A 15,585-nucleotide genomic window follows, 5' to 3' on the forward strand; every position below is an offset into this window, starting at 1 on the left:
CACACGCTAGAGTTCTCATCAAACATGCTAGAGTTCTCACCACACACACACTAGAGTTCTCACCACACACACGCTAGAGTTCTCACCACACACACGCTAGAGTTCTCACCACACACACTCTAGAGTTCTCATCAAACACACGCAGTGTTCTCATCAAACACATGCTAGAGTTCTCATCAGTTCTCATCAAACACACGCTAGAGTTCTCACCACACACACGAGTTCTCATCAAACACACGCTAGTGTTCTCATCAAACACACGCTAGTGTTCTCATCAAACACACGCTAGAGTTCTCATCAAACACACTCTAGAGTTCTCATCAAACACACGCTAGTGTTCTCATCAAACACACGCTAGAGTTCTCACTGCACACACGCTAGTGTTCTCATCAAACACATGCTAGAGTCCTCATCACACACATGCTAGAGTTCCCATTGCACACATGCTAGAGTTCCCATTGCTCACACGCTAGAGTTCTCATCACACACGCGCTAGAGTTCCCATCGTACATGTGCTAGAGTTCTCACCACACACACGCTAGAGTTCCCATTGCACACACGCTAGAGTTCTCATCAAACACACGCTAGAGTTCCCATCGTACACACGCTAGAGTTCTCATCAAACACACGCTAGAGTTCTCAGTCTTACCCAAGCCCCATTAAAGCCCGAGTCCAGGACCAGTCTGACATCACAGAAATGCAATGAGACTGAACTTGGAAAAAAAGCCTGATTTCTAGAAAACAGTATATTAATATAAACTGGTGTTGAGAACAATGCGAAGTGAGGAAACAGAGAGAGGAAAACTCACCTTAGTTATCATCAACTAAATGATGACAACATTGGAATAAATGCAATTGAAGGCATGTATGAAATGGTTGCTTATACTGAAACTCCCAAATTCCTATTCAACCGTTATTAAAGCAATAGCCGTGTGTGGTCAATGATCGGTGCATGACCCAATCAATGCAATGCACGTTTTATTCCGAAATTACATTTGGATTAGTTATAGGTCTACTTTCAAAGGTCCAGCAAATGCATATTAGCAGAGCAGTCATATTGGGTGCATTTCATCTGTATGTATCTGCTTTAACAGATGCCATTCTGAGATGTGCTGGCTGTCGGGTCTTGTGGATCATCATTCTCCAGGATGCACTCTAGTCTATTCGTATTGCAATTTGAAACATTTCAATGATCAGTAAAATAAGTTTAATCATGGCCACTAATTTCTCTGGCCCAGCCAATATTGCAGTCTTGGCACTGCTTGTGTTTGCTACTGAGACAGAGAGCAGTAGTAATAGGTGTGCAGATAGACCGTTTTAATTTCGTAACACGACAAGCTTGAAACCCGCCCGGCATGAATCAATTCAAATAATTTGAGGCCCGGCCGGGCCCCATCGGGTTTGGGCTGAGAATGAGAACTCTTACACACATCCACAAACACACACAATGTAATGTCTTTGAATTGACTCAGTAAACGGTGTGTTTGTGGCCTGAGGTGTTGTGTAATTGATTGCTGATGGACAGACAGAGTTTATTTTAAGAGATTAACTTTCGCCATGGAAATCGCCATGGAAACTGGAAGCTGACTGAGACACACACAAGGAACAGATCAAGGAACAAACCGCAGCTTTATATAGTCATCAGCAGGTGGGGTGAGAGGGAGAATGAGCGGGAGGATGAGTATGATGAGAGGGAGGAGGTAGGATGATAGATGAGAGGGCGGATGAGAGGGAGGTAATGATTGAAATGTTGTGTACTTATATGTAATACCCTCTCTCCTCTTTCCCTCTCCTCTTTCCCTCTCCTCTTTCCCTCTCCTCTTTCCTTCTCCTCTTTCCCTCTCCTCTTTTCCCCCTCTCTCCTCTTTTCCCCCTCTCTCCTCTTTCCCTCTCCTCTTTCCCTCTCCTCTTTTCCCCCTCTCTCCTCTTTCCCTCTCCTCTCTTTCCCCCTCTCTCCTCTTTCCCTCTCCTCTTTCCCCCTCTCTCCTCTTTCCCTCTCCTCTTTTCCCCGTCTCTCCTCTTTCCCCTCTCTTCTCTTTCCCCTCTCTTCTCTTCACCCCTCTCCCTCTCTCCTCCCTCTGTTCTCTTCCCCCTCTCTCCTCCCTCTTGTCTTCCCCCTCTCTCCTCCCTCTTCTCTTGCCCCTCTCTTCTCTTCCCCCTCTCCTTCCCCTCTCTTCTCTTCCCCCTCTCTCCTCCCTCTCTTCTCTTCCCCCTCTCCTTCCCCTCTCTTCTCTTCCCCCTCTCTCCTCCCTCTCTTCTCTTCCCCCTCTCTCCTCCCTCTCTTCTCTTCCCCCTCTCTTCCTCCCTCTCTTCTCTTCCCTTTTCTCTCCTCCTCTTCCTCTCCAGGCGCGAGGCCTGGACCTGTCCCGTGTGAGGGCGTGTGTTGTGGTAGCAGAGGAGAGACCCAGGATGTCTCTAACACACTCCTTCTCCAAGCTGTTTAAAGACCTGGGCCTGCACCCCGATCTGTCAGCACAGCATTTGGCTGTAGGGTCAACCTGGCTATCTGTCTGCAGGTAAGGCTGTGTGTGTGTGTGTGTGTGTGTGTGTGTGTGTGTGTGTGTGTGTGTGTGTGTGTGTGTGTGTGTGTGTGTGTGTGTGTGTGTGTGTGTGTGTGTGTGTGTGTGTGTGTGTGTGTGTGTGTTTGTGTGTGTGTGTGTGTGTTTGAGTGAGTGTGTGCGTGCGTGTGGTTGTGCGTGTGCGACAACATGGTCACCCTGTCCTGTGATTGGTTACAGGGCACCTCCGGACCAGACCCTACTACAGTTTACGTGGACATGAGAGCTCTGCGACATGATAGGTATGTCTGCCTATCAGTCACAGCAACAACCAATCAGATCAACCAATTAACTTGAATAACAGTTTGTTTGTCTCTCAGGGTTCGGTTGGTAGAGAGAGGTTCTCCTCACAGTCTCCCTCTCATGGAGTCAGGAAAGGTGGGTCCTGTGTTATGTTTTAACATTTGTAATAGTGTACTAAGACTGAGTAAGACTCAACTTCTAGAGCTCCTAACTGTGTGGTTCAGTAAGACTCAGCTTCAAGAGCTCCTGACTGTGTGGTTCAGTAAGACTCAGCTTCTAGAGCTCCTGACTGTGTGGTTCAGTAAGACTCCGCTTCTAGAGATCCTGACTCTTTGGTTCAGTAAGACTCAGCTTCGAGAGCTACTGACTGTGTGGTTCAGTGAGATTCAGCTTCTAGAGCTCCTGACTGTGTGGTTCAGGAAGAACGCTTCTAGAGCTCCTGACTGTGTGGTTCAGTAAGACTCAGCTTCTAGAGCTCATGCCTTTGTGGTTCTGTAAGATTCAGCTTCTAGAGCTCATGCCTTTGTGGTTCCGTAAGACTCAGCTTCTAGAGCTCATGCCTGTGTGGTTCAGTAAGACTCCGCTTCTAGAGCTCCTAACTGTGTGGTTCAGTAAGACTTAGCTTCTAGAGCTCCTGACTGTGCTGTTCAGTAAGACAGCTTCTAGAGCTCCTGAATGTGTGGTTCAGTAAGACTCAACTTTTTGAGCTCCTGACTGTGTGGTTCACGAAGACTCAGCTTCTAGAGCTTATGCATGTGTGGTTCAGTAAGACTCAGATTCTAGAGCTCCTGACTGTGTGGTTCAGTAAGACTCTGCTTCTAGAGCTCCTGACTGTGTGGTTCAGTAAGACTCAGCTTCTAGAGCTCCTGACTGTGTGGTTCAGTAAGACTCAGCTTATAGATCTCCTGACTGTGTGGTTCAGTAAGACTCAGCTTCTATGGCTCCTGACTGTGTGGTTCAGGAAGACCGCTTCTAGAGCTCCTGACTGTGTGGTTCAGTAAGACTCCGCTTCTAGAGCTCCCGACTGTGTGGTTCAGTAAGACTCCGCTTCTAGAGATCCTGACTCTTTGGTTCAGTAACACTCAGCTTCTAGAAGTTTTGGCTGTGTTGTTTAGTAAGACTCATTTTCTAGAGCTCCTGAATTTGTGGTTCAGTAAGACTCAGCTTCTAGAGCTAATGACTGTGTGGTTCAGTAAGACAGCTTCTAGATCTCCTGTCTGTGTGGTTCAGTAAGACAGCTTCTAGATCTCCTGTCTGTGTGGGTCAGTAAGACTCAGCTTCTATAGCTCCCGACTGTGTTGTTCGGCTGCAGCTCTCTACAGATAGACCAGAATATCTCATATATGCTTTACGTGGAGAAGGAAGCATTGTAGCTTTTTATGGTTACTGTTTCAGATCCTACCTGGTGTCCGCATCATCATCGCCAACCCAGAGACCAAGGGACCCCTGGGAGACTCCCACCTAGGAGAGGTCAGTATACACACACAAACTGACTAATTTAATAAACTTGTTTCATGAATTTATGTTACCCCAGTAAAGATGCTAGAGAGAGAGCTCGAGCTCATTTTAAATGAATTTCAATCTCTCTCTCTTCCCCTCCCCTCTCTAGATCTGGGTGCACAGTGCCCATAATGGCAGTGGATATTACAGTGGTTATGGAGAGGAGGTCCTTCAGTCTGATCACTTCATCTCCAGACTCAGCTTCGGAGACACGTCCACCGTCTGGGCTCGCACCGGATACCTGGGCTTCTTACGACGTACTGAACTCACTGATGCCAGCGGAGGTATACACACACACAAAAACACACATAAAAACATGTACAGACGAATATTGTTCACGCACAGACATACACACACACCTTTCTCTGTGTTCCATCCCCAGAGAGACATGATGCGCTGTATGTGGTGGGCGCGTTGGAGGAGGCCATGGAGCTGAGGGGGATGAGGTATCATCCTATAGACATCGAGACCTCTGTTATCAGGACGCACCAGAGCATCATGGAATGGTACGTCACTAAACATCTGAAACAACACAAAAGCTGTTCCTATTTCTGTTCTTTATATAGGTAGAACCACTATAGTTCCAAATGACTCATCTGTGTGTGTGTGTGTGTGTGTGTGTGTGTGTTGTGCCACAGTGCTGTGTTTCCCTGGACTAACCTGCTGGTAGTTGTGGTGGAACTAGAAGGCTCGGAGCAGGAAGCCCTGGACCTGGTTCCCATGGTGACCAAGGCGGTGCTGGAAGAGCATTACCTCATCGTTGGTGTCGTCGTGGTAACGGACATCGGGGTGATCCCCATCAACTCTCGCGGGGAGAAGCAACGCATGCATCTCCGAGACGGCTTCCTACAGGACCAGCTAGACCCCATCTACGTGGCTTATAACATGTAACCCAGCCGCCCCATCCGGGGGGGGGGTGGGGGGGTGGATGGATGTAAGAGAGGGGGATGTGTGTGTTAGCATGTGTGTGTATGCGTACGTGCGTGTATATTGCTGGTGTTGTTCATTGCAAATCAAGACGTACTGTATTTTTGAATCTGCACATGGTCATACGGTGTCGTGCCAGTTGTCTGTTCCTTTAGTTGTGCTGTGGTGGAGGTATGGCTGTTTCCACAGCCCCAGTTAAACCTGACACCTAGACAGGAAGTCACTGTTCAAAGCCTTAGAGGAACACTGTGTACTGACTACACCACTGGTTGTTACCCGTTAGGAGAGAGAGAAAATATCTCTGAACATATCTGTTTTCTTAATGAAATAGACATGAAAAATTAAGTTATTCAAGTATATTGTCAGAAAAAGACAGGGGGTTCAGATTAGTGTATAAATATAAATATTGTACATAAACAAAATGATCTATACGGCGAGAACTGAAACACACTGAGGACCTGTTATACAGCTTTCTCCACCTGCGGTGTGTGCGTGTGTGTGTGCGTGTGTTTGTGCGTGCGTGTGCGTGTGTGAATGAATGTGACACAGTTCACTCCTCTTATAAGAATCACATACATCCTTAACGATTTGTTTCCTAAAGACAATTAACTCCTAAATGCCAAGTTAACCTGGTAGAAATACACAATTGTTTCTATCCAACAATGTTTGACCGTTGTAAGCATTTTATTATGGTAATATGTGATTCTACTAAGAGAGCCCAGTAAGTAGCAGAGGGAAATAGGAGTTGTTAAGCCCAGCTCTGGACCAGAAACACAAGAGACATTCTAAATGGTAGCCTATTCCCTTGAAGTGCACTGTTGGGACTATGGTCATAAATTGGACACTATATACAAAATTAGCCCCCGTTTGGGACGCATCCACAGTGAAGTGTGGAAACAAAAGAGTTTAGAAGAAATGTATTTATCCATCATAAAATGATCACTTTATGGCATCGTCTATGTTATCAACTTTTCTGTGAAAAACGTAATTTCATGTTAATGTTTATTGCTATGAGTATTGTCCTAGAGGCAGAACTGAGTGGTTTTTGCTAGATGGGCCAGCTGTGAAGTCAAAATTGGCTATAATGTAAAAATTCATGAAATCAAAAATGTGCTTTTTTTGGGCTTAATTTAAGGCGAAGGTTAGGCATTAGGGTTAGCAGTGTGGTTAAGATTAGAGTTAAGGTTTAACATCTGATTTGATTCCAGCTAGTGACCACTCTGCAGAGCTGCCTCTAGGGCAAGACTCATGATAATAAATGCCAACCTGCTAATTTTAATCAAATCAAATGACATTTGATTTGTTACATGCGCTGAATACAAAAGGTGTAGATCTTACCATGAAATGCTTACTTACAAGCCCTTAACCAACAATGCAGTTCAAGAAGTAGAGTTAAGAAAAAAAAGAAAAAAAAAAGTAACACAATAAAATTACATAACAATAACAAGGCTATATACAGAGGGTACCGGCACCGAGTCAATGTGCGGGGGCACAGGCCAGTCGAGGCGCAATTCGTACGTTTAGGTAGGGGTGCACCTAATGCACCTATTTGTTTACATTCAGACTCCTGAGTTTGTTTTATCATCATAATCACAACACATCTCATTTTAATTTATTTCTTCAGCTACTTTTGTCTCAGAGCTATAATATAATACCATGTATGAAAAACATACATATCATGACGTATTTATTTGCTTGTTATTCTGTACTAGAGAGTGGTGATGGTACTATTTTACATGTGTTTATTTAACCTTTATTTAACTAGGCATGTCAGTTAAGAACAAATTCTTATTTATGTTGACAGCCTACCCCGGGCAAACCCAATCGCGGACGATGCTGGGTCAATTGTGCGCCGCCCTATGGGACTCCCAATCACGTCCGGTTGTAATACAGCCTGGAATTGAACCAGGGTCTGTAGTGACTACTCTAGCACTGAGATGCGGTGCCTTAGACCGCTGCGCCTCTCGGGAGCCCCCTGACTGTGTGTTAGAGAGAGAGAAGTCTTGTAGGTAGGGTTAAGCCTGGTACAGAAACTAGAGAGGTGAGAAAGACTGCATTTTGTGCGTGTGCGTGTGCGCGTGCGTGCGTGTATTGTGTGCAAATAGTGTTGATTTTGTACGGTACAGGTGTGTGTGATTGTTTTGTACACATGATGAAAATATAAAATGACACTTTTATAAGAACCTGCCATTGGCTCCACAACACACTATACAGTGCAATAAAGTGCTTTGATTGGTTAAGCCGTGTCTGGTGTGCTGTTATTGCTTCTAATACTTTGAGTGGTGCTCAGTGGAAAGAGAAAGAAGTTGCACAAGTTCTAGGATCAGTTCCCTTTACCAGTCCTTACCTGAAGTAGTAGGGCAGGTTGTTATTGAGTGGTTAGTCAACGGGCTGGAGCATGATTACATATAACTTGTAGACTGCAAATTTACCACAAGAAGCCCAAATAGATATTGGACTAAAACCTCATTTCAAACTTTGCTTACATTTGTATACAATCACATACACAGTCCACAAAACATTAGGAACGTCTTCCTAATATTGAGTTGCACACCCCCTTTTGCACTCAGAACATTCTTAATTTGTCTGGGCATGGAAGCTACAAGGTGTCAAAAATGTTTCACAGGGATGCTGGCCCATGTTGAACCCAATGCTTCCCACAGTTGTGTCAAGTTGACTGGATAACCTTTGGATGGTGGACCATTCTTGATACACACAGGAAACTGTTGAGCGTGAAACACCCAGCAGCGTTGTAGTTCTTGACACACTCAAACCGGTGCGCCTGTCACCTACTACCATACCCCGTTCAAAGGCACTGATTGAGGTGGATTTAACAAGTGACATCAATAAAGGCTCATAACTTTCACCTGGAACTGTGAAAACAGAAAATCTAATGGGACGTCATAAATTAGGAAACATCTTTACAATATCTCCAAACCGAGTGGTTTGTCTAATTTATGCTTTGGCTACAACTTCAAGTAAAGGACCAGTGGTGTAAAGTACTTAAGTAAAAATACTTTAAAGTACTACTTAAGTAGTTTTTTGAGGTATCTGTACTTTGCTATTTATTTACATTTACATACATTTTCCCTGACACCCAAAAGTACTTGTTCCATTTTGAATGCTGAGCAGGACAGGAAAATGGTCCAATTCAGGCAATAATTTGGGAATGAGTTGATAGAATATGAGTTTGAATTATGTGATTCTCATTGGACAGGCACTTCCAAAGCTCTGAGATAATCACTCTTGTCATGCCTGTCTATGATAATTTAAATAGGTCACATCAGTTTGGAATGAATAACTTCAATCAGACCCCCTCTCACCCACAGAGGGGAAAGGAAAGAACTAGTGGGGGTTAACAACTCACGTCCTGTTGTAAATCAACTGAGAAGATCCAGGCCTGTGCTCTCAAAATTCACCAAAGGAATGTTCTTTGTCTCAACAGACCTTATCCTGCTGAAACTCTAACACGTTCAAAGCGAATACTGGAACAATATTTTTAACGTAGAACATGGGGAATGGTCAGAGGCGATCTATAGAACACTAATTTCATTTTGTTTGTTATTTTGTGATGCCATTAAAAATGTTATAACGGAAATACCGTAACTTGGAAAGTATACCCACTACCTAGATGAAGTTTCCATACTATGGGTTGTGCATGTAATATGAAAAATGATGTAAGTGTTTTTGTTATGAGAAGGATGTGAAGTGAGAAGCAATAAGACATAATTGTTTTCCGTAACAATGCACAGCGAGTAATCACCGCCCTGGAGTGAGGTCAGAGAGTGCGTCAGCCTGCCATAACTGCCCCTTTCGAGCAAAAGGTATAAATGATGCGTTAAGAAGTTAACACATTAGACCAGAAAAAGTGTGAAGCAGCAGCTACACTTTTAAAATGGTTTGAACTTTAACGATACCTACATGTACATACTATCTCAATAAGCCTGACTAACAGGTGTCTGTATATAGCCTTGCTACTTTAAAAAAAATGTATTTTTACTGTTTTTTTTATTTCTTTACTTACCTACACACACACACACTTATTTTTTCTCGCACCATTGGCTAGAGCCTGTAAGTAAGTATTTCACTGTAAGGTCTACACCTGTTGTAATCGGCGCACGTGACAAATAAACTTTGATTTGATTTGATTTGAATCGCTCCCTTTTAGGTGGTTGTAGAATTTAGCAGCTCCTTTCTGGATTGAAAAAATGTGTGAGTATCGGCCGAATTCTGCTCTGCATGCATTATTTGTTTTTTTACATTGTACATGGAGGATATTTTCGCAGAATTCTGCATGCATTCTCAATTTGGTGTTTGTCCCATTTTGTGAATTCTTGGTTGGTGAATGAACCCCAGATCTCACAACCATAAAGGGCAATGGGTTCTAAAACTGATTCAAGTATTTTTAGCCAGATCACAATTGGGATGTCAAATGTTATGTTCCTTTTGATGACGTAGAACACTCTTCTTGCCTCTCAGATCGTTCACAGCTTTGTGGAAGTTACCCGTGGTGGTGATGTTTAGGCCTAGGTAGGTATAGTTTTTTGTTTGGAATTTGTATTCGTGGTCATGGCAACTGGACCTTTTTTGGAACCATTATTTTTGTCTTACTGAGATCTACTGTCAGACCTGACAGACCTGGGCCCTGACAGACCTGGGCCCTGACAGACCTGGGCCCAGGTCTGTCAGGGCCCAGGTCTGTCAGGGCCCAGGTCTGACAGGGCCCAGGTCTGTCAGGGCCCAGGTCTGTCAGGGCCCAGGTCTGTCAGGGCCCAGGTCTGTCAGGGCCCAGGTCTGTCAGGGCCCAGGTCTGACAGAATCTGTGCAGAACATCTAGGTGCTGCTGTAGGCCCTCCTTGGTTGGGGACAGAAGCACCAGATCATCAGCAAACAGTAGACATTTGACTTCAGATTCTAGTAAGGTGAGACTTGGTGCTGCAGACTGTTCTAGTGCCTTCGCCAATTTGATATACATGTTGAAGTGGGTGGGGCTCAAGCTGCATCGCTGTCTCACTCTAAGGCCCTGTGGAAAGAAATGTGTGTGTTTTTTGCCAATTTTAACCACACACTTGTTGTTTGTGTACATGGATTTAAAATGTTGAATGTTTTTCCGACAACGGCTCTTTCCATCAATTTGTATGGCAGACCCTCATGCCAAATTGAGTCAAAAGCTTTTTGAAATCAACAAAGCATGAGAAGACGTTGCCTTTGTTTAGGTTTGTTTGTTTGTCAATTAAGATGTACAGGGTGAATGTGGTCTGTCGTACGGTAATTTGGTAAAAAGCCAATTTGATGTTTGCTCAGTACATTGTTTTCACTGAGGAAATGTACAAGTCTGCTGCTAATGATAACGCAGATGATTTTCCCATGGTTGCTGTTGACGCATATCCCACGGTAGTTATTGGGGTCAAATTTATCTCCACTTAGGTGAATTGTGGGGATCAGTCCTTGGTTCCAAATATTGGGGAAGATGCCAGAGCAGAGGATGATGTTAAAGAGTTTCAGTACAGCCAATTCAAAATTGTGGTATGTATATTTTAGCATTTCATTGAGTATACCATCAACACCACAGGCCTTTTTGGGTGAGAGGGTTTATATTTTGTCCTGTAGTTCATTCAATGTAATTGGAGAGTCCAGTTGGTTAGGATGGAGAAGCTGTCATCGTTTCAGTATGGGGATTCGATTGGAGTAATATACAGTAGGATGGAGAAGCTGTCATCATATCAGTATGGGGATTCTATTGGAGGAATATACAGTAGGATGGAGAAGCTGTCATCATTTCAGTATGGGGATTCTATTGGAGGAATATACAGTAGGATGGAGCAGCTGTCATCGTTTCAGTATGGGGATTCTATTGGAGGAATATACAGTAGGATGGAGAAGCTGTCCTCATTTCAGTGTGGGGATACTATTGGAGGAATATACAGTAGGATGGAGAAGCTGTCATCGTTTCAGTATGGGGATTCTATTGGAGGAATATACAGTAGGATGGAGAAGCTGTCCTCATTTCAGTGTGGGGATACTATTGGAGGAATATACAGTAGGATGGAGAAGCTGTCATCGTTTCAGTATGGGGATACTATTGGAGGAATATACAGTAGGATGGAGAAGCTGTCCTCATTTCAGTGTGGGGATTCTATTGGAGTAATATACAGTAGGATGGAGAAGCTGTCATCATTTCAGTATGGGGATTCTATTGGAGGAATATACAGTAGGATGGAGAAGCTGTCATCGTTTCAGTATGGGGATTCTATTGGAGGAATATACAGTAGGATGGAGAAGCTGTCATCGTTTCAGTATGGGGATACTATTGGAGTAATATACAGTAGGATGGAGAAGCTGTCATCGTTTCAGTATGGGGATTCTATTGGAGGAATATACAGTAGGATGGAGAAGCTGTCCTCATTTCAGTGTGGGGATTCTATTGGAGTAATATACAGTAGGATGGAGAAGCTGTCATCGTTTCACTATGGGGATACTATTGGAGTAATATACAGTAGGATGGAGAAGCTGTCATCGTTTCAGTGTGGGGATTCTATTGGAGTAATATACAGTAGGATGGAGAAGCTGTCATCGTTTCAGTATGGGGATTCTATTGGAGGAATATACAGTAGGATGGAGAAGCTGTCATCGTTTCAGTATGGGGATTCTATTGGAGTAATATACAGTAGGATGGAGAAGCTGTCATCGTTTCAGTATGGGGATTCTATTGGAGGAATATACAGTAGGATGGAGAAGCTGTCATCGTTTCAGTATGGGGATACTATTGGAGTAATAAACAGTAGGATGGAGAAGCTGTCATCGTTTCAGTATGGGGATACTATTGGAGTAATATACAGTAGGATTGAGAAGCTGTCATCGTTTCAGTATCGGGATACTATTGGAGTAATATACAGTAGGATTGAGAAGCTGTCATCGTTTCAGTATGGGGATACTATTGGAGGAATATACAGTAGGATTGAGAAGCTGTCATCGTTTCAGTATGGGGATACTATTGGAGGAACATACAGTAGGATGGAGAAGCTGTCATCGTTTCAGTATGGGGATACTATTGGAGGAATATACAGTAGGATGGAGAAGCTGTCATCGTTTCAGTATGGGGATACTATTGGAGGAATATACAGTAGGATGGAGAAGCTGTCATCGTTTCAGTATGGGGATACTATTGGAGTAATATACAGTAGGATGGAGAAGCTGTCATCGTTTCAGTATGGGGATACTATTGGAGGAATATACAGTAGGATGGAGAAGCTGTCATCGTTTCAGTATGGGGATACTATTGGAGGAATATACAGTAGGATGGAGAAGCTGTCATCGTTTCAGTATGGGGATACTATTGGAGTAATATACAGTAGGATGGAGAAGCTGTCATCGTTTCAGTATGGGGATACTATTGGAGTAATATACAGTAGGATGGAGAAGCTGTCATCGTTTCAGTATGGGGATACTATTGGAGTAATATACAGTAGGATGGAGAAGCTGTCATCGTTTCAGTATGGGGATACTATTGGAGGAATATACAGTAGGATGGAGAAGCTGTCATCGTTTCAGTATGGGGATACTATTGGAGTAATATACAGTAGGATGGAGAAGCTGTCATCGTTTCAGTATGGGGATACTATTGGAGTAATATACAGTAGGATGGAGAAGCTGTCATCGTTTCAGTATGGGGATACTATTGGAGTAATATACAGTAGGATTGAGAAGCTGTCATCGTTTCAGTATGGGGATACTATTGGAGGAATATACAGTAGGATTGAGAAGCTGTCATCGTTTCAGTATGGGGATACTATTGGAGTAATATACAGTAGGATTGAGAAGCTGTCATCGTTTCAGTATGGGGATACTATTGGAGTAATATACAGTAGGATTGAGAAGCTGTGCCATGTGTTTCTGTCTCTCCTCCCTCTCTGCTGTTAGCTGTGCCATGTGTTTCTGTCTCTCCTCCCTCTCTGCTGTTAGCTGTGCCATGTGTTTCTGTCTCTCCTCCTTCTACTGTTAGCTGTGCCATGTGTTTCTGTTTCTCCTCCCTCTCTGCTGCTAGCTGTGCCATGTGTTTCTGTCTCTCCTCCCTCTCTGCTGTTAGCTGTGCCATGTGTTTCTGTCTCTCCTCCCTCTCTGCTGCTAGCTGTGCCATGTGTTTCTGTCTCTCCTCCCTCTCTGCTGTTAGCTGTGCCATGTGTTTATCTTCCTCCTCCCTCTCTGCTGTTAGCTGTGCCATGTGTTTCTGTCTCTCCTCCCTCTCTGCTGTTAGCTGTGCCATGTGTTTCTGTCTCTCCTCCCTCTCTGCTGTTAGCTGTGCCATGTGTTTCTGTCTCTCCTCCCTCTCTGCTGTTAGCTGTGCCATGTGTTTATCTTCCTCCTCCCTCTCTACTGTTAGCTGTGCCATGTGTTTCTGTCTCTCCTCCCTCTCTGCTGCTAGCTGTGCCATGTGTTTCTGTTTCTCCTCCCTCTCTGCTGTTAGCTGTGCCATGTGTTTCTGTCTCTCCTCCCTCTCTGCTGTTAGCTGTGCCATGTGTTTCTGTCTCTCCTCCCTCTCTGCTGTTAGCTGTGCCATGTGTTTCTGTTTCTCCTCCCTCTCTGCTGCTAGCTGTGCCATGTGTTTCTGTCTCTCCTCCCTCTCTGCTGTTAGCTGTGCCATGTGTTTCTGTCTCTCCTCCCTCTCTGCTGTTAGCTGTGCCATGTGTTTCTGTCTCTCCTCCCTCTCTGCTGCTAGCTGTGCCATGTGTTTCTGTCTCTCCTCCCTCTCTACTGTTAGCTGTGCCATGTGTTTCTGTCTCTCCTCCCTCTCTGCTGTTAGCTGTGCCATGTGTTTCTGGGGATCTCTCCTCCTCTCTACTGTTAGCTGTGCCATGTGTTTCTGTCTCTCCTCCCTCTCTGCTGTTAGCTGTGCCATGTGTTTCTGTCTCTCCTCCCTCTCTGCTGCTAGCTGTGCCATGTGTTTCTGTCTCTCCTCCCTCTCTACTGTTAGCTGTGCCATGTGTTTCTGTCTCGATACAGTAGGATGGAGAAGCTGTTCCCTCTCTGCTGCTAGCTGTGCCATGTGTTTCTGTCTCTCCTCCCTCTCTACTGCTAGCTGTGCCATGTGTTTCTGTCTCTCCTCCCTCTCTGCTGTTAGCTGTGCCATGTGTTTCTGTTTCTCCTCCCTCTCTGCTGTTAGCTGTGCCATGTGTTTCTGTCTCTCCTCCCTCTCTGCTGTTAGCTGTGTCATGTGTTTCTGTTTCTCCTCCCTCTCTGCTGCTAGCTGTGCCATGTGTTTATCTTCCTCCTCCCTCTCTGCTGTTAGCTGTGCCATGTGTTTCTGTTTCTCCTCCCTCTCTGCTGTTAGCTGTGCCATGTGTTTATCTTCCTCCTCCCTCTCTGCTGTTAGCTGTGCCATGTGTTTCTGTCTCTCCTCCCTCTCTGCTGTTAGCTGTGCCATGTGTTTCTGTCTCTCCTCCCTCTCTGCTGTTAGCTGTGCCATGTGTTTCTGTTTCTCCTCCCTCTCTGCTGTTAGCTGTGCCATGTGTTTCTGTTTCTCCTCCCTGGGGATAGTATCGCTTCAGTCTGCTGTTAGCTGTGCCATGTGTTTCTGTCTCTCCTCCTCTCTGCTGTTAGCTGTGCCATGTGTTTCTGTCTCTCCTCCCTCTCTGCTGTTAGCTGTGCCATGTGTTTCTGTTTCTCCTCCCTCTCTGCTGCTAGCTGTGCCATGTGTTTCTGTCTCTCCTCCCTCTCTGCTGTTAGCTGTGCCATGTGTTTCTGTTTCTCCTCCCTCTCTGCTGTTAGCTGTGCCATGTGTTTCTGTTTCTCCTCCCTCTCTGCTGCTAGCTGTGCCATGTGTTTATCTTCCTCCTCCCTCTCTACTGTTAGCTGTGCCATGTGTTTCTGTCTCTCCTCCCTCTCTGCTGTTAGCTGTGCCATGTGTTTCTGTCTCTCCTCCCTCTCTGCTGTTAGCTGTGCCATGTGTTTCTGTCTCTCCTCCCTCTCTGCTGTTAGCTGTGCCATGTGTTTATCTTCCTCCTCCCTCTCTACTGTTAGCTGTGCCATGTGTTTCTGTCTCTCCTCCTGCTGTTAGCTGTGCCATGTGTTTCTGTCTCTCCTCCCTCTCTGCTGTTAGCTGTGCCATGTGTTTCTGTTTCTCCTCCCTCTCTGCTGTTAGCTGTGCCATGTGTTTCTGTCTCTCCTCCCTCTCTGCTGTTAGCTGTGCCATGTGTTTCTGTCTCTCCTCCCTCTCTGCTGTTAGCTGTGCCATGGTACTTCTGTCTCTCCTCCCTCTCTGCTGTTAGCTGTGCCATGTGTTTCTGTCTCTCCTCCCTCTCTGCTGTTAGCTGTGCCATGTGTTTCTGTCTCTCCTCCCTCTCTGCTGTTAGCTGTAGCC

General features: G+C 44.9%; 1 protein-coding gene across 1 annotated transcript in view; it reads left to right on the forward strand.

Annotated features, from left to right (window-relative positions):
• The window catches only part of LOC112227480 (disco-interacting protein 2 homolog C), a 38,842-nt gene extending 32,304 nt beyond the window's left edge, over positions 1–6,538 (forward strand). Inside the window, 8 exon segments of the mRNA XM_042308790.1 lie at positions 2,347–2,455; positions 2,458–2,516; positions 2,739–2,800; positions 2,879–2,936; positions 4,197–4,271; positions 4,411–4,585; positions 4,684–4,807; positions 4,940–6,538. Coding sequence (XP_042164724.1) covers positions 2,347–2,455; positions 2,458–2,516; positions 2,739–2,800; positions 2,879–2,936; positions 4,197–4,271; positions 4,411–4,585; positions 4,684–4,807; positions 4,940–5,192 — 915 coding nt within the window. The 3' untranslated portion in view covers positions 5,193–6,538.
• Positions 6,539–15,585: the final 9,047 nt, after the last annotated feature.

Source organism: Oncorhynchus tshawytscha, linkage group LG29, assembly GCF_018296145.1.
Source record: "Oncorhynchus tshawytscha isolate Ot180627B linkage group LG29, Otsh_v2.0, whole genome shotgun sequence".
Classification (NCBI taxonomy): domain Eukaryota; kingdom Metazoa; phylum Chordata; class Actinopteri; order Salmoniformes; family Salmonidae; genus Oncorhynchus; species Oncorhynchus tshawytscha.